Source organism: Cavia porcellus, unplaced genomic scaffold, assembly GCF_034190915.1.
Source record: "Cavia porcellus strain 051 isolate PalLab524CR breed Dunkin Hartley unplaced genomic scaffold, mCavPor4.1 scaffold_28, whole genome shotgun sequence".
Classification (NCBI taxonomy): domain Eukaryota; kingdom Metazoa; phylum Chordata; class Mammalia; order Rodentia; family Caviidae; genus Cavia; species Cavia porcellus.
Genome location: NW_026947511.1, coordinates 35,046,725 through 35,069,970, shown reverse-complemented (window position 1 = coordinate 35,069,970; position 23,246 = coordinate 35,046,725). Strand labels below are relative to the sequence as shown.

The following is a 23,246-nucleotide window of genomic DNA, read 5'->3' as shown; positions in this document are numbered from 1 at the left end:
CCTGGATTCGATGTTCTCTGAGCCTGGGCCCCTGAAGCCTAGGAGGTGAGGCTGTCCTGCCTTGGGTCACTGTGGATGGGCCCACTCGGAAGGCTGTATCATGGTTTCAACCTTCCTGGCCTCTGAGACCCACCCAGCCTTTGGGGTGACTTCTCATGTCCCACTCCAACTGTAAGGATGGATATACTTTGGGGGTTGAATCCTGGAGTTTTTGAACTGGTAGGCCTCAAAGCTGCAATTATTTTGTTTTCTCTCATGCAGAGATGGGGAAGGAGGGTCATTCCTCCTGGTGTCTTCCCAGAGGGGAAGACCCATACGCATGATTGTGGCACCAAGCACCAAGTCAGGGGCTGATGTCACTCTCTTAGGTCGTTTCTGAACTTTGCTGGTATGCTGGGGTGGGCTTGGGATGTCGTGGTGAATAGGGCAGTTGTGACCATTTTGCTCCCAGGTCTTAGGACCATTAAGTTACCATGACAACATGGGAGTTCAGTGTGATGGGAGAGGCAGATAGGTCCCAACAGGAGATCCCCTGTGAGTCTTCCAGGGCTGCCAGGACTAAGCAACAGACAGTCCCTGTCTCAGTCCACAAGTGCTGAGAGAAAAGGGTCAGCAAGGGCACACTGTGCAGGTGCTGGGATGGGATCTCTGGCAGGCTTCTCTCCTAGCTCTTCAGAGGCAGCTGGCAGTTTTGACCTGTACACACATTGCCCCGCTCCTTGCCTTGTGATCATATAGTGCTCTCCCTGTGTGTGTTCATGTGTGTGCACTAGCATGTGTCTGTCTGCAGGTTTCTCATTTGTTCATTCATTTTTTTTTTTTTTTTAAAAGAGAGGGTCTAACTGTGTAATTTAGGCTGACCTTGAATTTACTGGGTAGGTCTATTTTGAAATAGGGTCACAGTCATGTTTTCTGGGTTAGGACTTTAACATCTTTGGGGACCACAGTTTAACTCATAGCCTTTCTGGGGTTCAGGGAGGCCTCTTCTGGGCCACTGGGCAGGGCTCCCCTGGTCCTGCATGGGAGGTCAGTCTTCAGGGAAGTGTGAGAATCTTGAAAATGGTTGGGCTCTTCAGGAAGCACATGGTGGGGCAGTGACTCACCTCCCACCTCAGGATCTAACAGAAATTGGTAAGCTCTCAGCTTTGCTGCAGTTCCCCTCCTGGGAGTGTGTGTGTTCTCCTAGGGTGAGAGGCACGCTCCTCCCACAGCAGTTACTGCTGGAGCTGCATGTCCTCTGGGAGAAGCATCATGGTGGTGACCCATCTGTTGGCTCTACAAGGTCAAGTGGTGTGGCCCTTGTGATGGCCCTTATGCTCCTTGGGAGTCCCAGGCAGGCTGCAAGCAGTGCTGGTGAAGGTTGTCTGATAGTGGCTTCTCCTGTAATGCTGCCCAACTTTTCAGTGCTGCGAGCTCTGGTGCATTTCTTCTGCACAAAGCGCTCTCAGCTCCATGGGAACCCAGTCTTGCTGTCTTGGTCTCCATTCGCAGTTGAGATTGCTCTTCCCACCCTGCCTGAGCCAGTCAGGAAATGCTTGGCCTTGCACCCCAGCCTGGCCACTGCTCAGGCCTCCTCTTTCAGGCTGGTGGCGGGATGTCTGTAGCTGCAGTTCTGCATGTCACAGACAGACCTGACAGTGTCCAGGGCCACTAGCTATAGCTCGCTGTTTAACTTGAAATAAGTTGAAGTTAAATGGAATTTAAATTTCTAGTTTCTCAGCTGCAGGAGCCACATTTCAGGTGCTGTGTAGCCAGCTGTGGCTAGGAGCACCCACATAGGAACCACTGTCACAAATCAGCCAGAGGAAAAAGAGGGCCAGTCCCTCTAATGCAGGGGTCCTCAACCCCCTGGCCACTGTTAGAAGCCAGGCAGCAGTGCAGGAGGTGGACAGTGGGCACGGATCTTCATTTATATGCACAGCTGTTCCCCATCGCTGGTGTCATGGGCTGAGCTCCGCCTCTGTCAGATCTGTAGGCATTAGATTCTTCTAGGAGCTTGAATCTTACTGACAATGGTACAGGTGAGGATCAGGGTTTCAAGGTCCTTATGAGAATTTAATAATAATAGAAATAAAGTGTGCAGTAAATGTGATGCACTTGAATCACTCAAACACCCGCCGCCCTATTCTATCTCCTTTGGGAAAATTATATTGTACCAAACCAGAAAGGTTAGGAACTACTGCTCTAATGTCTTCTTGTGAGCAGAAACCTTTCCAGAGTCCCTGTGGAGGGGAGTGGGGGGTGGGGTCTCCTTTCACTGAGAACAGCTCTGTGGCTGCTCTGTGCACAGTTTGTGGGCGGCAAAAAGCCAGGCCTCCACCCAGCAGCGCTTGGACACTAGTGTGGGATCCAGGTACTTGGACTTCACCCTTCTGGCTGTGGAGAACTTTGAGGTTTCTGAGAGGATGGAGCATCTGGGACAGGCTTTGACGGGTCCCTGGGGGTCTGCTTCTGGGGAGCTTTTGCTGGATCCATCTGACCTGGGCCCTGCCGACAATGCATTAGGCTTTTTGTAGGGTCCTTTCTGCTAGCTCTGTGTACCCTCTGGGCCGGTGCCTAACCTGCTGTGTGCAGCCTGGGAGATCACACTCTCTTCTGGTAGTTGCTGCTTTTTTCTCCCCCATTCATCCTGCCTGATTTCGCAGTTGCCTTTTCTTTCTCATCCTGGTACTTAGGGAGGTTTCGAGGAAGGGACGAGAGATCCCTGGGCAGCGTTCACAAAGTGAACCTTAATGGTGAGTGGGAGGAGGAGGAGCTGGAGGGCTTTTCCTGTCCAGCGAGGATTCCTCCTACGAGAGAGAAGGGACCCTGGTGAGTCATCAGGAGCTGGGCTGTTCCCCATGACCTCTGTCCGACTCTTCCCTGGACAGCCTTTTCAACCAGGGCAGCCCTTGGGAACCTGTCATTTCTCAATTCGCCAGGCATGTAGGAACACCTCCTCCTTTGGAGACTCGTTCAGTGCCCACAGGGGTCGCCCGGAGGCATGGGTCCTAGCCTTACCTGGCCACCAGCGAGGCGGAGTGGTGGGAGAGAGGTGAGTGAGTAGGCTGCCCGACAGAAACCACCGCGAAGTCGCCCTGGGAAAGGTGCTGTAAGTTCTGACAAAGGGGATCAAGGAAAGCTTCCCGGAGAAGCTGGTGCTTAAGTTGCACCTTCTGGGAACAGTGCTTCTCAGATGGAGCCCGGTGTTACGGGCAGCAGTGGGCCATTGCTGCTTTCTTGGTTTGGGTTTCTGAAAAGCAGTGGCCATTGAACAGCCAGTAAAACAGGGAGAGGAAGGCCACTCCAGCCAGTGGACACAGCTTTGGTCCAGACCAGAGGCCTCCTGAGATTATAGACACCAGGTGACCTCAAGGCTTCTGAGTAGTAAGGGGACCTGAAAGTCTGCGTTTCTCAGGCGCTCACAAGTGCAGCTGTGGTGGGTGAAAACTCGGTGGTTCCACATAGACACTGGGCAGCCCTGGCTGGCACTGTTTGTCCTGGGCTGTGGATGTGGCTGGCTGGGTGTGTCTGATGCCCACGTTCTGCCTGAGGATTTGTGCAGTGGGTACCCAGCTCTGCTGTTGTGCCTGCTCCTTTGTGCACCTCCCTTTTCCTCTCACAACCAGACCCTGGTGGTGGCTGTTTTTTGTTCATGATGCAGAGCCTTGTGCTGGCTTTCCTGACATCTCCCAGCATCCTCTGGGGCCTTTTAAATAAACCCAAAGCAAGGAAAAGCTGCTTTCCTAGTGGTGCCAGGCTGGAGAAGGGGAAGGAGTGAAGTCTGAGAGTGTTGAGTGTTTGCATGTGAATGCGGAAGGCCTGCACAGGGCAGGATGATGGTGCTGGGGAAAGGGAGCCTGAAGGCTTTCGTTGATATCTCGCTTGATATTAGTTTTTATTTTTGAAAAATTGTTTATAATAGTTTCAGTGAGGGTGGATACTTCTCTGCTGTTCCCTTACTCCTGGGACCGTGGATCCAGTTCAGGGGTCCACATTGACAGTTTTTAACTTATGGGAAAAAATGTTTAAAGTCATGTTTTGGGTATAATTTGCATACAGTAAAATGTAATCTCTTTCACTCACAGTTTGAATTGTGACAAATACATGCCATCATGTAACCAGTGGCACCTTTTAAGATACAGACTAGTTTCTTCACCTGGAAGAACTCTTCCTGAGACTTGGTTATTTTCTTCTGGAATTTTGTAATCAGCCTCAGTTGCAGGCAACTGTTAAACTTGACTTTGTGCCTGTGGTTTTGGCTTCCTCAGAGTGTCATTTGCACAGGGTCATATTAAACGCAGCCTTGTGAGTCTGACTTCTTTTGCTTAGCGTAAGGCCTCCCAGATTGCCCCGTGCTTCAGGAGTTCTTACCTTGCTGTTCCTGAGTAGTATTCTATTGTATGGGGGCGACACCATTGTTCATCCGTTCTCCAGCGGCTGCCCCCCAGTTCTGTGCTGATATTTGGGTGAGCATCAATTTCATTTCTCATGGTACAATCCGTAGGAGTGGGATTGCTGGGTGCTATGGGGTTGCATATGGTACCTTGATAAGGTACTCCCACCAGCTGTGTTTGAGAGTTTCTTTTTTGTTAGGTTCCCTGCATCCTTGCCAGCATTTGGAGATGGTTGTTTTTTATTCTAGTCATTCTGGTAGGTAGCAAGGGGACTTGGTGTCAGTTTTCAGATCCCTTTGCCTTGAGGTCCCCTGAGGAAATGTAGGGTCACTGGAAGAAACACAAAAACAACAACTCCAGGGAGAGAGGTCTGATGGACTTGCTGTGAAGTAGTGCACTCCCCCATCAGGGAGGGGTTCAGATGGTCTTGGTAAGGCTTGAGGTGCTGGCCCCCATTTGGATAACAGGCTTCTTTGTGCCCGTGACATCTTTCAACCCTGAAATGCAAATAAACACAATGCTTGCTGTTATGTTCTGCTATGTTATGTTATGTATTTATTTTAACAGTACTAAAAGTTTATTTGAAAGTGAAGGGTGAATTAGTATGGGAGAAACTTGCTGTTCTTTTGGAACCTCATGACTTACACATCTTGGGACTCATCTTGGGGTCCCCCTGTGGTGTCTTGAGCTCTCTCCCTGCTTAGTGAAGGGAAAAGTACATTGAGGCCAAGTCAAAGAGCATGCTGCCTGGCAGTTCTCAGCCTGGCAGGCCTCGCAGTTTATGTTCCTTACCTTTGGGGCAGGGCCCGGAAGTGGAAGTCCACTCTCATCAGGTGGCACTCTACCATAGTGGTTGTGCTGTCACAGCCTAGTTTGCATGAGGTTGCCAATGTTCTGGCCATGTGGTCTTTTAGCATCCTCAGTGGGGATGCAAACACAGACCTTAGGGAGCCATGGGATTGAAGAGGTGAGGAGAGGGGTATGTGTTGCAGAACCCAGCACCTGACCGTGCTCAGCAGCTGTGAACATGCGCTTTGTGGTCTGCATGGCCAGCTGCCCAGGTCTGCCCAGCTGAACACGGAGGCAGATGCATGAAGGACAGTTCTGATGGCCCTTCCTCTGTTCTGCCTCCGCTTTGTCTCTCCTTGGTTTTCTCGAAAGCGGAGGGGCTATGAGTAGCTAACATGCCTCAGGCTCAGGACAGTGCCATCCAGATATAAGCTTTGTCTCTCTGTGGTTTCATTTGCCAAATGGGAGTGAAAATTCTTCCCCAGTTCCATCCACAGCAGGAGGTGGCCGCTGTGAGCTCCTCTGACCTCCCTGAGGATGAGATGAGATGTCAGGTGGACTTATTCTCACGGACAGATTAGTCTCTTTTCCTGGCTATTTGAATGAAATGCTATCTCCCTGGATGGATGAATTGCATTTTTCCTAAATATGAGTCTGCAGCTTGTAAGAGGTGGAGCTGGCTGCTACCCTCAGTAAGAGCACAATGCCTGGGATTCCCTGCAGAAGCTTCTGGTGCAGGACACAGGTGATGAGGTCTGGGATGGACCAGGCAATCTGAGGCCCTGGGACTTCCTGCATCTCATTACACTGGGCTCAGCTGTGGTCAGCAGCCTTCTCTGTGCTGGCACACCCAGGCTGGCCTTTGGCAAAGGCTGAGCCCCGTGTTCAGCCATAGTGGTGGGCAATGAGGGACTGTTATGGGCCCCAGCTTTGGGGCAGATGTTCTAGTGCTAGGTTCCAGGTGTGCCTTCCTCCCCAGGCCTCTGCTCATGGCTTACTGTCTCCTGTGCCATGTCTATGACTGGCAATAGCTGGCATCTCAGACCAGGCAAAGATGCAAAGGTGAAGATGCAGATTGTTTATTGTGGAGGTATCAGAGCCAGTCCAGAGGGCCTGGATCTGGGCCTCAGCTCCATCTCATGCTAGCTGTGACAAACTGTTCTCACCTGGGCAAGGGGTTGCTGAAGACCCACCTGCAGGGCTATGAGTAGCTAACATGCCTCAGGCTCAGGACAGTGCCATCCAGATATAAGCTCACTTTTTGTTACCTGCCCACAGGCACCACTGGGAAGGCACCATCCCCGCTGCCCCTCCCTGCCGACCAGCAGGTAAACGAGAAGGTAGAAAACCTCTCCATTCAGCTGCAGTTGATGACCCGAGAGAGGAATGAGCTACGGAAGCGCCTGGCCTTTGCCTCTCACGGGGCGACCTTCGACAAGAGGTAATCATACCCAATTCTGCTCGCAGCTCCGAGGTTTAGTGGTGGTGGGGGGTTGTCCTGATGCCAATGCCGTGACCCCCAGGCCCTTGCAGTGCATTCCTAGCACGCAGGCTGCATGGCTGGGTGTCACCGTGTCCAAACCTGCTGTCCTTAGATTTCCCAGAGCCACTTGGCACAAGGCTTTTTCGTTTCCTGCAAGTAAGAATCAGAACCAATGGCCTGACTTGCACAACCTAAGCATTGGGAGGAAAGATTATGTGTATCCCTGTGGTGCTTTGGAGAGGCCTCCAATCATGGTGGGCTTGTGTGAGCACTGGGCACCTGTGCACATTGGGGCAAGGGGGCTTGGGGCTGCTTTCCAGGTCTTTCTGCTTGCCTTCCGGATGATGTTAGGACGAGTGGTCTAGGCAGCAGCTGGAAAGCCCTTGAACCACTTTTGGTGCCTCTAGGTTGGCTGGAAGGCCTCTGGCTTGTCACTGCCCCTCTCTGTGCTCCTACCTTCTGGCCCTGGGATAGTATGCTTTTTTCTTTGTCTCCTGTCTCCCCCTCCTGTTGCTGGACCTGAGTGTGCATATTCATCTCGCTGTCTTCCCAAAGACCCCCAGCCAACCTCACTGCCGGTGGTACTTGGAGTGGTTTGTAAACACATTAACTGTTTTCTGTCATGTGTATCTCAAGCAGGTCCATCCCGCTTGGTATCACTGTCATTTTGTAGAAATCCTTTGCTGCTTTTGTTGGGATTCAGGGAGAGATGCCAAGAGCCCTCGGGTAGGTCAGAGACAGGGTCTGTGACCTGCAAGGACTTCTGGAGGAGAAAGGACTGAGGGCAGTCTATCTTTCAGCTCCTGTGCTGGAGAGGGGCTTGGTTTGAACATTTTAATCCCCTTTCTTTTACGAGCATTCAAGGTCTGTGCTTCTGGCATGTGTGCCTCTGATGGGTTGCCGCATTGCAGTCACTGAATGTGGCCTGCTGCCTGTAAAGTTTTATTGGAACGATGCCATGCTCGTTCATTTACATTTTGTGTTTAGTTGCTTTTGTGCTCTCAGGCAGAGTCAGGTGGTTACATCAGATAAGGGTACAGTCCACCAAGTCCGAAGTGTTTACTTTCTGGCCCTGGGGACTTGGCTGTAGAGGAATTCACAGACTTAAGCATGCACCAAGATGCCCCTGTGAGCTTGTTTAAGACAGGTTCCTAGTTGTCCCCTCTTTGATGGAGAACTTGTGACTCAGAGGGTCAGTGGCTAAGCCTGAGAATTTACTTTTCTATTTTTTTAATGTTTGTTTTGAGACAGGATCTTCTTGAGCAGCCTAGGCTGGTCTTGAGCTCACTGTGTAGTCCAGGCTGGTCTCTTAATATCTAGTTCTCCTGCCTCAGCCTCCTCCTCGAGTATTAGCTTGACGTTTTGCTTCTCCTATGATTAGGAGCCCCTCTCCAGTTTCCCCCATGATACCAGTGTTGCTGGGCTGAGAGCCCCACCTTGAAACCCACCACTCTTAACCAGTGTTCTCAAGCTTGGCTGCATTTGGATTCCCCGCCCCCCCTGCACCTGCTGAAATCAATTGTGGGGTTATAGCTCGGTCACAGAGAACTTTAGCATGTGATGTGTGAAGCCCTTGATTGAAGCTCAGCACTGAGAAAAAAAAAAGTCCTCAGTTTGGGGGTGTCACCCCAGAGATCCTGATATAATTGGCCTGGCATTGGTATGGTTTTCTTTTTTTGGAACTGGGAATCAAACTCAGGACCTTGTGCTTGTCACACAGATGCCGTGCCACTGAGCTATATCCTCAGCCCAGGCATTGGTATCTTGAGGTACACCCGAGATTGAGATCTATGCTCTGAAGACAGGATAAATTTCCTCCCAGGTTGCTGGTGGACCCAGGTCTGTGGCATGGACTCTGGGAGGCTCCTAGGGAATGAGGTGGCCCCTCCGCAGTCCTCCAGGCCCATGTGGAGGATGCTAGCAGCTCCCTCCATTCACAGGATCCTGCTTCCCTGGTCTAGATGGGCCAGGGAAGCCCTGCATGTGGGAGCTACCAGGCTGGGCTCAGCCCAGGTCAGTGAGAGTCTTGGGGCTGGTGTTCATGGGCGTTTGCTCACGACCCAGGCCCTATCGTAGGCTGAACCCTGACTATGAGAGACTGAAGATCCAGTGTGTGCGGGCCATGTCAGACCTGCAGAGTCTGCAGAACCAACACACCAACGCCTTGAAAAGGTGTGAGGAGGTGGCCAAGGAGACCGACTTCTACCAGTGAGTATACCTGGTGGGCCCTGCCTGCTGCCCATCGCTGCCTTCTGTCCTTCTATGTCTCTGTACCTGAGCTACAGCCTCTAGCTCTAGTCCAGCTCCTGCCTCTGCCACTTACGGACAGCCAGTAGGAATTACGCTTTGAGCCTTATTTGCCTAAGTATGGAAGGAGAAGGTGAACCCTTTCCATTACTCCCTGCCCGCTTCAGAAGCCTGGCAGATAGGAAGGCTGCCCGCAGCATGCAGCAGGAGGTCAGGGCCGGGTCTCTGGACTCTGTCATCATTGTACCGCAGTCTGCTTCTCTGGCACAGCAGGTGGGGTGTGTCTTGGCCCCCCAGAGCTGCTTTGAGGTTCTCTGCCTGCTCCGCAGCTGGTGGTCGCCCCCGCTCCAGTACTTCAAGGTGTCATGTTGAATCTTGTCTTCTTTCCTTGGAGGTGCACAGGGTCTTCCCATTCTGCTGTCAGGTGTTCAAGTGGTGGGAACTGGGTGTGGCGGTATGTGCCTGCAGTTTGGCAGGCTGAGGCAGGAGGACTGCTGGGACCTCAAGGCCAGCATGGGCTACAAAGTGAGACCCTGTGTCAAAAAAAAAAAAGGAATGTAGTTGTTTGCAGGCTTTGGCCTGGCTGCCGTGGGCTCCTGTCCAGGGTTTTTGTGGAGCTGTTGGACTTGCAGGAACTGATGATGCCTAGAGGTGGGGTAGGGGGAGGCTGGCTGGGGCTCACAGTCTGTGGGATGTGTTTCAGCACCCTCCATAGCCGGCTCCTCAGCGACCAGACGCAGCTGAAGGACGATGTGGACATGCTGCGGCGGGAAAATGGGCAGCTGCTGCGGGAGAGGAACCTGCTGCAGCAGTCCTGGGAGGACATGAAGCGGCTGCATGAGGAGGACCAGAAGGAGATCGGTGACCTCCGGGCCCAGCAGCAGCAGGTAGGACCAGGTGGCTGGGCTGGCAGGCCAGGGGCATCACCCACCTGCCCACCCACGTGTCCTTGTAGTTTTCATTCATGTGGTCATTTGAAGCAGGTTTCTGGGACTCAGGCCTCATGGGAGGTACCAGATATTGTGAGCAAACCCACAGTCCTCACCGTCCTGAATTGGGAGCTGCGACCCATGAAGGGGACAGACGTCAGTCATCCAGTCACGTGTGCTGTGTGTAGGTCAGAATGTCTTGGGGCTGCCAAGAAAAGTGACCTCTGTGAAGCACAGGGATTTGGGTCTGGGTTGCAGGGCTCTGCAGGTCATTTCCTTTGTGTGGATCTTGTGAGATTACAGATGAAAAGGAGCGTGGGCACGTGAGAGGGAGACAGGAAACGGAGCATTTTTGTGATTGCCTCAACCTGCCCTGCACTGCCAGGGGATCTCGTCCCTTTCTCCAGCTCTTGGGTCGCTTGCGTAGTGGCCCCACCAGAGCCCTGGTTTCTGTGAGTGGCCCATCTGGCCCAGGAGAGCTCATTTGCCAGAATCTTGGGGCTTGATCAGAAGAAACAAAGCTGGTGCTAATCATCTAAACTCATCTGTTAATCTAGCATAATGGTTATTTTCATTGCTTTTATGATTTAAAAAACTTTTTAATGGTGAAACTATTACAAGTTCTTAGAAAATCTGCAAGTGTACACAGTGCCTCGCCCATGTCATTCAGAAATTTACCAACTGGTTACCCCCCAGTACACCAGCGTGTGTTTCTTAGGAGAGGATTCTCCTGTAGGGGAGGCACACGAACGCTCGTGCCGGCTGGGAGTGCTGTCTTTCAGAGGAAAAGGAACCAATCAGGGTAAAGCCTGCCTGAGGATGTGTGGCTTCTTGGGCTCCTATGATTAGGAGCCCCTCTCCAGGCCTTCCTTCCTTGACGTGCCTCACCTTGGTGCCTTTGAAGCGCAGGCAAGTAGTTTTCTAGGGTTTCCCTCAGCCTGGCTGTGTCTGCGCCTCCCGGCTTGATGCTGTCTGTGCAGTTGCCGGGACTGTCTGAGGGGCGGCGCTGGGTCTGCCTCCTTGCGTCCAGTGGGTCCTGTGGATTGGGACTGGTCTGTTGCCTGAGGCTCCCCGCCATGGAGATCCTTGCCTCCCTGTCTGTGGACTCAGGGTTCCCTGTTTTCCTCAGTGCTTCTCATCGTTGTGGCCGGTGGTGGTTTCTTCACACTTGCTGCTCATTGCCTGCTTGGAGTACTTCCTTACTCTAGGGCATAAATGATATTCCAGGCGCATTTTACAATCTCCCCATCAACCACTGATTTCTCCAAGGAGTCTTTGTTCTTCTTGGTGGCAGATGGTATTGAGAAGCAGGATCTCTTCGAGTGTGGCAGCGCCGTGGAGGCTGAGACAGGAAGATCGTGAGTTTGAGTCCAGTCCGGACTGTGTAGTAAGATCCTGTCTCTGGGGGTAGTAGGGAGGAAGGTGATCTGAGGCCAGGGTGTGCTCATAGCTATTGGATACCAGTCCTTCCCAGTAAACAGGAGTGGGAACAGGTGAACACACACAGATACGGAAACGCAGCTAAGTATCCAAAAACCATGAGTTCATACTGACACTTGCAGTTCTAATTCAGCTTCATGCTAGTTTTCTCCCTTTTCATTTTTTGTTACTTCCTTTTAATTTTATTTATTTTATTTTTTTGAGACAGATTCTCACTGTGTAGTTCAGACTGGCCTGGAACTCACTGTGTAGTGTAGGCTGGCCTGCAACTCATGGCAGTCCTCCTGCCTCAGCCTCCCATGTGCTGAGATTACAGGGGTGCCCCATCTTGCCCAGCTCTGTTGTTCCCTTTTAAAGCAACAGTGAAAAATTTGGTTCCTATTATTTTTGGTCTGTTCACTTACTTCTTAGTGTTCCTGTGCATACCCACCTCACTTCCCTCCCCAGACCCTTCCCTGTGCCCACTGCCCCTTGCCCATTGTGGGTCCCCACACCTCCCCACACCTTCCCTTGCCCAGTCCTTCCTTCAGCCCCATGGGCTTTGATACCATCTGGGGATCAGAACCCCCAGCTCTGATCTTGCTCTGCCTCACCAAATAGCTTTAAGGCTAAATTGTTCAGAAACAGAGAGCACATTGCTTTCTTTCTGAACCCAGAGTCTACACACTGAGCTGTACTCCTAGGTCCTTTTATACATTATTTAAGAGTTTGAAACAATTCCTTGTAAGTTGTTAAATTGCTTAGGCTGGGCTCAAACTTGTGACCTTCCTGCCTCGGCCTCTCAGGGCACTGGGATTATAGGCATGCATCGTCATGCCCAGCTAACAGTAAACTTTTTCAGTCTCACTCCACAGAAATAACTACCATAAGTACCATGAGTGAACTGCCAGCAAAAAGCTTGAGATTTTTATCTGTGCATGTGGAACCCCTTGTAGCTTACTAATTTGTTTCATAAGATGGGATTGTTTTTTTCTTAATGTATCATGTGCATCATTCTGTCTTAGTACAAATTTTTCTTCATTGTTTTGCAGAGTATTGAGTTACATAAAAGCACTGTAATTCTGTAATTGATTTAACCAGTCAGCTATTGACTGATCCTTGAGCTATTTCCGGTTTTTTTGTGATGGATTATATTCTATTGGAAAGCTTGCGTCTGGAGGTTATTTTCTCTCTTTGATGTTTACTGAGGTCTCCTGGGGATTACCCAGGGCAGGCTCAATGAGTGACGCGAGGCGGATGTACTTGAACCTATCCAGAGCACTTTCTGTGAGCCCCCTGATTAGGGTACTTAGCTGTGTGCAGTGAGGACTTACTGCGGGCAGAGGATGGAATTTACCTGGGGCTGAGATTGATGGTCTGAGATGGAAAAGTCCCTAGGAGAAACGTGTGCCTGCCACCATAGCAGGAGTCTAGCTGGGAACTGAGCCCTGCAGCCAGCAGTGTGATCACCCCGTTTTGCTCAGTGTGTCCTAGGCTGAGGGGTGACTGTCCACTAGAGGAATGGGGGCCCCTCTGTCTGTACTCGGAGTTTGCTCCTTGCTCTTTGCCTGCCAGTCTGTACTCAGCTTGGCTGACCTTTGCCTTGGGGCTTGGGCTTTCTTTTCTTTGACAGATTCATGGTCGTACATGTGTTTCTGGCTTCTGCTTAGTCCCAGGGAATCAATCCCCCGGCCAGGCTTTGATGGTGAGAGCGGGGTTTGCTTGGCTCAGAGAACTGGACTTGTGATTGTGTCATGGAGACGACTGTCGTGGAAAGTGCTAACACCACGTGCCTGTGTGCAAAGCACTTGACAAGTTGTGTCGTTGCAGTTATATTCTAGATCTGTCTGGTGTGAAATCTACCTCCTAGAGGCTGTGGGGAAATTAGAACCCTCTCGTGTTGCTGGTGGAAATGAAAATGGTGCAGTCACTGAAAAACAGTGTGGCAGGTGTGCAGAGTTAAACAGTAGCTGCAGTGACCCAGCGGCTCTCTTCCTAGGTTTGTACCCAAGAGAACTGAAAGCGTAGGCCCGCACAGACCTAGCAGACAGCAGTCTGCACGGCAGCTGTCGTAGCGACCAGCGTGGGAACAGCCCAAGTGTCCATCGACTGATAATGACTGACAAGCAGCTATGGCTCATCCCTTCCATGGAGTATTATTCAGCCCTCAGAGTACTATGGCAGATGCGTCAGCTTTCTGCTTCTGTAACAGATACCTGGGATAATCCCATGCCTCGGGCCTGTGGGCAGGTGATACACTGTGGTAGGAGCACGTAGCATCTGGGAAGCAAAGAGAGAAAGGGACCAGGGACCCAGTGCTCCCTTCAAGACCACACTTGCTTCCTTCCCCTGAACCCTGGGACCACGCCTTGAACACCTGGGCTTTTAGGGACCTTTTAAATCCAAACTACAGTAGGAAAAGAAAGAAACTAGTCCTGAAGTACGTACTGATTCCAAATATGCAAGATGAATCAACAACAGAGACAGACTTGCTTTGGGCTGGGGTGAGGGAGTGGGAATGGAGGATGTCTTGATGGTATGGGTTTGTTTTGGGAGTGAATTTTTTTTTTTAAAACAGGGTCTCTGTGTGTGGTGCAGGCTGGCCTTGAGTTCACTGTGTAGCTCAGGCTAGCATTATACTTGAAGCAGTCCTCCTGCCTCAGCCTTCTGATTGTTGGGATTGCAGGCATGCAGCACCATGCCTAGCTCTGAGGTGATGAAATTGTTCTAGAATTACAGTACAAAGTGGTAGTGGTTACCCAACCTTGGGGTCTCATATTTTTGTGCATACTCCAAAAACCAACTGAATCATACACTTTAAAGGGTAAATCGTATATCTTATTGTCTCACAAAAACACAAATTTTTTTCTCTTATGAGCTAAAGTTTCTTTGGTTCTCATTCTTCGGCCTCCTGAGGGCTTATTTGAGTTTTACAAACACTCCAGTGTCTCTCCCCCTTTCCCCCTTTTGTGTTCACCCTGCAAATGACGTGGGGGAGTCTTTTTTCCTGTCCTGTCCCATTCCCTGCTCTCCTGTCTTCTCCCTTAGCTGTGGCCTTTGGTGGCAGCAGGTGCATGGGTAGCGTTTGAATTGGTCATTGAGGTTCTTTGGGTCAGTTCCGCTGCACGTTGCTCTTTGGCAAGTGCCATCTCTGGACCCAGATCTGAAGCTGCCAGGCCCCCTGCTCTCCCTGGCTGACCTTCGCCTTCACCAGGCCTGGGGCAGATCTCCGGGTAGGGAGACCAGGGGCAGAGGAAGCAGGACATATGGGGGTGGCCACAGGTTCGCTCCCCACTGGGCCCCAGGTCAAAGGTCAGCCTCCCTGGACAAGGCTGGTTTTGTTGCCTGGTTCCTCCCACGCCTTGTAAACTTGAAGAGGCCCTTGCAGGGTAAATGGCGCTGTTTGACTTGCATGTTTGCTCGAGGGATTTGTGAGGCCTCCTCTCCCTCCTCTATTTTATCTCAGAGGAAATGAGGCAACCCTGGGTGGGGGGTGGCCCTGGGCCCACTTGAGAGAAGCAGACAGGTGCTTTGTCCTGTGTGTGTGGTGTGTGGGGCAGTGGGGTGGAGGAGGGCTGAAAGCCCTGCTTCTATCTCCATTGTTGGTCTGCGTGCGCCATCTTGGATTCCTGTAGATTACATCCAGCGTGCCCAGGAGATTGTGGATAGGAGTGACAGGCTGCAGCCTGGGATTAAAATAGAGGATGTGTTTGTCATTTTTTCCTCACTAAAATAATTCACATTCTTTGGTTAAAAAAGAAAAAAAGTCGCAAACTGTAGTGAAGACACTTACCCCCACCTCAGCCCCAGTCTAACTTAATAGAAGTGACTGGCTTCTGTGAGAATCACTTCCACAGTTTTCTGAGTTATGTATGCCACGCACAGTTTTGTTTTTATTTTCCTACAGAGCGTTATGGGGTTCTCATGTTTTCCTTTCGTTTGGACATCCAGCAAGGTTGTTGCAATAATGTACAGCCCCCACTTCTCCATGTCTTGGGTGTTTGGAATTGTCAGCATTTTTTTCTTACTGCAGACCATTTTTCAGTGGATACGCATATGTCTTCATACTCTTTTGAAGATGTATTTTGAAACTGGATTCTTGGAACTAAAATTGCCAATTCCAAGGTGTTGCATGTTTTCTCTTCCATACATTCCTCCAGTTTATCTAAACAACTTACAGGGTGCTTAGAGTTTCTACTCTCCCCCTCCTTGTTCTGTCCTTTCTTTAAATTGTTCTTTTTTTTCTTTTGTAATTATTTTTTTTTTTCTTTTTTGTCTTTTTGAGACAGACTCTTGTTCTGTGGTTCAGGCTGGCCTTGGGCTCACTTTGTAGCACAGGCTGGTCTAGAACTTGCAAGGATCCTCCTGCCTCAGCCTCCCAAATGCTGGGGTTGCAGGTGTGTACCACCACGCCTGGCTTCTTTCATAATTCATGAAAGCTGACATGCTTTTCCCAAGTGTCCCAGATATTCTCTTCTGTTAGCCTTAGCTGTCACTGGTGTGTATGACTGTGTATGTGCATGTGTATAGGAACATGTCTGCCATGAACACAGTTATTTTGTGTTGTTTTTTGAGACAGGATCTCACTATATTGTCCAGGCTGTCCTTCAGCTTATTGTGGAGCCAGGCTGGCTTCAAACTCACATCAATCCGCTTGCCTCACCCTCCCCAGTGCTGGGATTATAGGCATGTACCACCTAAGAGCAGTCTTCTAAAGATGAATGGGAGAAATCACAGACTAACAGTCTTGTCCGTCAGTTCTTTGTAGTTCACTGTGACTGCAGACTTCCTTGTGAGGCTCCTGGTGACATAGCCATGATTCTGCGAAGAGCTAAGAGGTGTTTAGGGGCCTGTGAACCTCTTTGGTGTCTGTGTTACGTATGACTCCAAGGCTACAGTGAGGACCAGAGGTCTGGAGTCGCAGGTGTGTGGCGTTGGGCTCATAGGAAGCAAGATTTTCTCGTGCCACCTCTCACCTGGAGAATGGAAGAAATTGTGGAAGCAACTATACGGCCCAGTTTTTCTCCAAGGCCTCTGCTAACCCCAGGACCCCACCGTATTATCAAAGCTAGGCAGTAAGGATCTCTGCTCTGGGACTTTCCTGGAGCTGCTTTGTCTTCCCAGGAGTTTGTGGCACATTGTGGCAGGTGATTGAGTCAGTTCTGCATAGGCCCTGATTTGTCACGCAGCCCCCAGTCTAAGTTCCTCAAGTTAGGGCATTTGTGTCCTACTGAGGAAAAGCCAAGCCATGGTGAATCCAGATTGTACTGTGTAAAAGGCTCTCCACGGAGGAAGGCTGGGTCCCGATCTCTGTCATTTCAAGGCTGCTTTAAGAGTTTTGTGTCATAATGAAATCCGGAGGCAGGACTGTTGTAGGAGTGCCTTGGCTGCCCTGCCCAGGGCTGCCACCTTGAGGGAAACTCGGGGAATGGCAGCAGTGTCTTGTCTGTAACTGGACTCTGAACCACGTGGGTTCTCACAGGCATAAAAGGTGCTTAGAGAGTGAAACACTGAAATTAAGTTTTATTGGCATTTTGAGGTACTGTCCCCCAGTCCAGGCAGTCCACCATAGAGGTGAGAAATGGGTGGAAGGAGCAGGGGTTGACCAATGTTGGGAGTACTCTCCTTCAGTTAAGATGGCCCTGGATGAGCCATGTCCTCATAGAATGCCCCTCTGGTCTTGCTGTGGTGGGCACCATCAGGCGGTGTACTCAATGCCCTCTAAATGTCAGTCTCTGCATCTGGGTGAATTCAGGTGTTCTGAGATCAGTCTGCATTCTAGAGCCAGGACTCACTGGTCAGGTGATTTATAGAAGAGAATAATATTATGTCTCCATCTCACACATTCCCCAGAAATACATTCCAAGTAGTTTAAAGATTTAAAAGGGAAATATAAAATTCAAATACTTTTTTTCTCCTTTTTTTTTCTTTGTGAAACAGGGTCTCGCTATGCAGTTCAGGCTGGCCTTGGGCTCACTTTGTAGCCCAGGCTGGCCTCGAACTTGCAACGATCTTTCTGTCTCAGCCTCCCTAATGCTAGGATTACAGGTGTGTGCTGTCACGCCCAATGTAAAACTCAAATACTTTTAGAAATAACAATAGGAAAGTATCTTTTTTTTGACTTCCAGGCAGGACACACATGACCTACCAGAATTGAACCAAGAGGGTATAAAAACTGGAGTAAACCAATAAAAAGTAACGAGATTGACTTAGTTATAAAAAATATCCCAGTGAAGAGATGACCGGGGCTAGCTGGCTTCCCTGCTGGATTTTATGGAACTTTCATGGAAGAACTATGTCCAGTGCTTCTCAAACTGCCCCATAGAATGGAGTTGGGTACCCCCACACTCATTCTTAGAAGCCAGTATTACCAAGATCTAACAAGGATACAATATAGGAAACTAAAGACCCAGATCTCTGGTGAATGTGGACACCAGGGTTTCACTGCCCAAGGAGCCTACCTGTCACTTTTTAGAATGAGTTTTGTATTTTGGTGTCCTCTTATTAGTCTCTTTAAAAGGAAGAGTTCTGTTTTAGAAAAATAAGGAAAAGAGAGGCAGGCGAAGGGGGCTGACGGAGCGGGTTTCCGGAGATGGTGTTCCCTCCAGGGGTCTGCTATCCTGGGATCTAATCCTAGTTCGCAGGGAAATGACCCACTTCCCTGTCTCTCTGATTCTGATTTTTCAGTCAGTTTCTTTGCTTTTTCTGTTGTGTTTATGAGGCTGCCTGCCTCCAGAGGGAATATTCCACAGCCCCAGGACCTGGTTCTCCTGGCCACAGAGATCTTGTGATAGCTGGGGGCCCACGTGCAGTGAGCCAGGTGATCCCGAGCTGCTGGAGCTGCAGGGGCTTAGCAAGCCTTTCCGGTTGTGCACTGTCATTTGAGAAATAAGGAAACTGAAACCCTTAGAGGTGATGACTCACCAAGGACTCAGGTCTCCAAAGTGTTTTGCAGAAAGCAGCAGGCTCCAGCAGCTTCTTAACTCATCTTGTTGATTCCCCCCTCATCGGCACCTCAGGTTAACTTTAATGCCTATAATTTAGCATTGCATTTGCATGGATTCCTATCTTGTTCAGGATGCAATCTTCATGTGAGCCTTGAAGCTTTTCCTTCTTCTACAACTAGTAGGCTGCAGTTGCTCCATCTTGCTCTTCTCACCGTTCTAGCAAGAATCTGGTGATTCTGTCCCAGCACTTTTGTACTCGCTCTGCTTGCCTGTTGTGAGGTGTGCTCTTGGCTTCTCTTAGAGAGGAGCCCCAGACCTACTTACCGCTCTGCTAGCCCTCCATTCTATTGCTCAGAAGTCTCTTCAGCCTCTTAACCTGTATGTTATTCAAAAGACACAGTCTTCATGTCCTTTCCAACTACAACAGCATTAGCTATTTTAGATACCTATGTGGTCCCCAGCACCATCTCCAGTTCTGCTAGTCACTAGGACGACTCAGTGTATAGAGTGTGTGTAGCACTAGGACCCGAAGTCAGCTAAGGTGCATGGGGCAGAGTTCAGAGAAAGCCAAGTGTATGGTTCCAGAGTCCTGGGGGAAGGGGCCATACTGGATACACAGTTTCCCCCAACCTGGAACTGTGGTGACGCTTTCAGGGTGGTGGCCTCCAGCAAAGCCCGTGGGACCCTTAGCACTTGAGCTGTTGCTGGGGCTGATCGTATCAGTGCCCTACCTGGCACGTCCTGCAAGTCCAGACTCCCAGAAGACAGCAGGCGGTCAGCCCACGTCATGTGGTCTGTGGGTCTGGTATGGGGTTGGGTCTCCTCACTTAGGGGGAGATGCATATCAGCACGGAGAGCTGTTTCCGCTCACTCAGTTAGGACACAGCCTCACAAGGGAGCTTCTCCCAAGATGGGAGCCTCAGGCCAGCCGCATGCACTTTGCTAAAGATGAGGAATTCTGATGGAACAGCCAGGGTGGCTACTGGATCCGAAGGACCAGAACTCAAGACCCCCGATGGCCTGAGGGGGACCCCACCTCCTGCTCAGCCTACATACAGGAGTGGGCTGGTGATCCTTGACCTGCCTGGCCCTGTGTGGTCCTCGGTAAGCACTATTCCCATGTGTCCCCAGGTGCTGAAGCACAATGGGTCATCCGAGATCCTTAACAAGCTGTACGACACAGCCATGGACAAGCTGGAGGTGGTCAAGAAGGACTATGACGCCCTGCGGAAGAGGTACAGCGAGAAAGTGGCCATGCATAACTCGGACCTGAGCCGCCTGGAGCAGCTGACCGAGGAGAACCAGCGGCTGCTGAAGCAGACGGAGATGCTGACCCAGCAGCGGGACACGGCCATCCAGCTGCAGCACCAGTGTGCCCTCTCCCTGCGGAGGTAGGAACCCTGCCAGTGGGAGTAGGGTGGTGGCCACTGCCTGTGGGTGCACAACAGCCTGAGAGCCACATGCATCTCCTTTTCTCCTCTCCTTTTTGGGGCAGAGCTCCCAGCCACAGCCCAGGGAAGAAACAACTCGGGCTGTTGTGCATTTCATTCAGAAAATGCTTCTGTCCAGGCAAGGTTTTTGTTTTGGACACTTAATGTGTCTTGGTGATGACTGCTCCTGCCGTGCCCTGGGCAGCCTGTCTTAGTTTCTTCTCACACCTCTCTCCCTGGGAGTTAGACATGCACCTAGCAAATGGGAAAGGCATGTGTTCAGGTCATCCTGTTCCCTAAATTACATTGTCTCTAGTGATGGGATCCTGCACTCTACTGTGTTGCATAGGGCACATCCTGCCCTCCTTTTTTGAGACAAAATCTTGCTGTGTAATTGCACTGGAACTCACTGTGTATCCAGGCTTGCCTCGATTTGCAGCTGTCCTCCTGCCTCAGCCTCCCGAGTGCTGGGATTACAAGTGTGCACCACCAGCCTGACTTAGTATTGTGTACAGGACATTCCTGTAGTGACAGCTTGTTCTAGCATTTGTCGTTTCATGTGGAAAGCATCCTCTGGGTATAAAGAGTTTGGGAGTTGCTGAGTTGATCACATGCTGGTGTCTGCTGCAGGGCTTCTCAGAGCCTTTACCATGGAGGTGTGGGCAGGACTCTGTCACCTCTGGCCTCAGCCTGTTGCCCAGATTACAAAGCTGTGGCACCTTCATCTGTAAAATGGGGTGGTTGGTAGAAATCATCATTAAAGCCAGCTTTCACTGTCCTCTACTGTGATTCTGGCATTATCCTCTGTTACGTTTTTGTTTTCTCTGTTTTGTTTTGTTCTCTTTTCTTTTGAGACAGGATCTCAGGATGTAGTTTAGGCTGGTCTTGAACTTACTGTGTAGCCCATGGAGCTCAGGGCAATCCTTCTGCCTCAGTCTCCCAAGCGCTAGGATTATAGGATTACACCTGGCTAGTTTTTTTCAAAATAAAGTAGCTTGATTTTGGAAGAAATATGGGCGGATTTCTAGTAGAGCAGAAGGCATGCAGTGCTCGGTTCACCTTCTGGCATTTGTAAAAGTTTGAGAAAAATTCCAAGCCCAGGACACTGGAGCTCCATTACTGTTCTCCCTTGGAGGTGCAGAGAATGACTGCACCCCAAACTTCGTGCTTGTGTGGGAGGGGACAGAGCATCCGTCAGTGGACTGGGCAGCTCTCAACCCCTCCCACGTCCCCACTGGTCCCTTCCCAGGTTTGAGGCAATCCACTACGAGCTGAACAAGGCCACGGCCCAGAACAAGGACCTGCAATGGGAGATGGAACTGCTGCAGTCGGAGCTGACGGAGCTGAGGACCATGCAGGTGCGCACAGCCCAGGAGTCGGAGAAGTACCGGGAGGAGCGGGACGCCGTATTCAGCGAGTATAGGCTCATCATGAGCGAGCGTGACCAGGTCATCTCCGAGCTGGACAAGCTGCAGACGGAGGTGGAGCTGGCCGAGTCCAAGCTCAAGAATAGCACATCTGAGAAGAAGGCGGCCAACGAGGAGATGGAGGCCCTGCGGCAGGTAGGTGGGGGAGGTGGGTGCAGCGTACTTGCAGCTGGGGTCTGGGATATCTGAGTGGATGCAGTGCTGCTGGGTCCCTGGCCACCACCCAAGTTATTGCTCAGCTCGGGCTGCAGGGTAGAATGGGGAAGGAGGCCCAGCCGCGGGCCAGGATGGCCAGCAAAAGTGTTAATGTGTATGAATACTATCACATCCAAGCCCACGACTGAGCACTTATCCACCACTAGGGGCTGAAAGTTGCTGATATCTCAGACTTGCTCATTATGAGGCAAGGCCTTGAGATCATGGTCTCAGAATTGTAGATAGCTTGGGTATGTGGGTTCAGAAGAGTGCCCCAAAGGTTCTCCACAGGGTGTGGGCCTCTGACCATGTCTGTTCTTGAAAGAGGCAATCCAGGGTCTTGTTGGGAAGGTGCAAGGTGAGGCTGAGTGTCTCCTAAGCCTTGCTTCTTGGAGGCAGGGCTCCAGGCACAGGAGACTGGAATGTTCAGTTGCGTTGGGATCCGGCCACTCGGCTCCTCTCTCAGTGGTCAGCAGTTCCTGCCTCCCCACTGCTGGGCACCTGTACATCATCATCAGTGCTGTCTATCCTGAAGTCCAGCTAGATCTCAGGAGGTGTGGGCCACTTTGGGGACTCCCTTCCCATCCTCTGGTCAGTGTCATGGCTCTGATGAGGGCTCTCAGACGTCTTGATAGCACATGTTATTTCCCCCATCAAAGGAGCTCTTTCTCCACACCTCTGTGTTCTGCTTTTCTGTGTAGGCTGGTTAGTATTCAAAGTGGGAAGTCATCTGTGAGGAATGAAAACTGGGATGTCCAAGGCCAGACAGGTGGCTGGGCAGTGTGCTCTGGGTGCTGTAACAGATAACCAGATCCCTCTACCGGGCACAAGGAGGGCTCATGGCCAAAGGGCCCTGGCTGCCCTTCGCCCATAGTGGCTCCCCAGGGAGCTGTAGTGTGTGCTCTGTGCTTGGGGACTGAGCCCTTCTCCGTCACATGACCTCTTACCTCTCTTCAGGCCTTGGTTTCCTCATCAGCATAGTGGGAATGATGACAGTCTCATAGAGTGATCGTGATTGAATAGAAAGTGCAGGCACTGTGATGCCCACACAGGGCAGTATCAGTCCTTTGGGGTTCCTTGAGCCTGCCTTAAGTGTTTGTCAGCGTAGAAAGAAACTGAGACCACTTTGGACCCTTGAGGTGAATGCCAGTGTGGAGGAGAATTTGTGTTTACTTAAATTATTACTTGCAATGCTGAGAATTGAACCCAGGACCCTGGTGTTTCTCAAGTAATCACTTCTATCACTGACCAACCTTCAACTCCTACTCTGATGAAATTTTTGGAAAGACCATTAAATTACTCAAGGGAACTTTCAGTAAGTCAAGCTGATGCATTATTAGGACTTGGTGTGCATCCTAAATAAATCATCGACTCACCCGAGAATTTAGTTGTTGGGGAGAAATGTTGATATTAAATAAGGAAAGTGAAATAACAAAGAAGAAAATGGAGCCTGGCCAAGTCACCCAGCAAACTCAAAGGTTGCGGAGTGTGATAGGATGTCGAGCCCTCTTGGATGGGTATTTGAGATTTTTAGAAGTTACCTGTGAAGACTGGAACTGCAGGAGACTCCATCTGTCCCCAAGCCTGTGGCTCCAGGACCACCAAAGGGCTTGGGAGGGGTTCTGGGCAGCGCTTCTGCAGATCTGGTGCAGTGCAGCAGTACAGTGGGATCCTGGACCAGTCACCAGTGGCACCACCTTCCTCATTGGCATCATTGAGGAATGGGACCAAGTGACCACTTGGGTCCTCGTGACCCCCAAATTCCATTCTTTCTTTTAAGTGACCTCATCCTTCCTCTCCCCTCTCTCTAAAACTTCTAAGGAAATTATTTTGGCATGAATTCTTCCAACAGGGCTTTTTTGGAAAATTGCAAAGGGCTGGAGCTATAGCTGAGTGTCACAAGTGCCTGCCTGGCAAGCACAAGGTCCTGAGTTTGATTCCTGGTACCGCAAAAGAAAATTGCAAAGTAAACTAACACTTTCTGCACTACAAAAAGCATTGGAA

At 50.6% G+C, this 23,246-nt stretch overlaps 1 protein-coding gene across 12 annotated transcripts in view; it reads left to right on the top strand.

The window, feature by feature from the left end:
• The window catches only part of Dlg5 (discs large MAGUK scaffold protein 5), a 108,079-nt gene that overhangs the window by 47,001 nt on the left and 37,832 nt on the right, over positions 1-23,246 (top strand). For 10 of the 12 annotated variants that reach the window (XM_063238749.1, XM_063238745.1, XM_063238751.1 and 7 more), the window contains 5 exons: positions 6,444-6,606; positions 8,713-8,856; positions 9,599-9,782; positions 19,322-19,581; positions 20,870-21,182. In XM_063238749.1, coding sequence (XP_063094819.1) covers positions 6,444-6,606; positions 8,713-8,856; positions 9,599-9,782; positions 19,322-19,581; positions 20,870-21,182 — 1,064 coding nt within the window. The remainder of the gene's footprint in view (positions 1-6,443; positions 6,607-8,712; positions 8,857-9,598; positions 9,783-19,321; positions 19,582-20,869; positions 21,183-23,246) is intronic. The other 2 variants (XM_063238747.1, XM_063238743.1) reach the window with 1 other exon arrangement.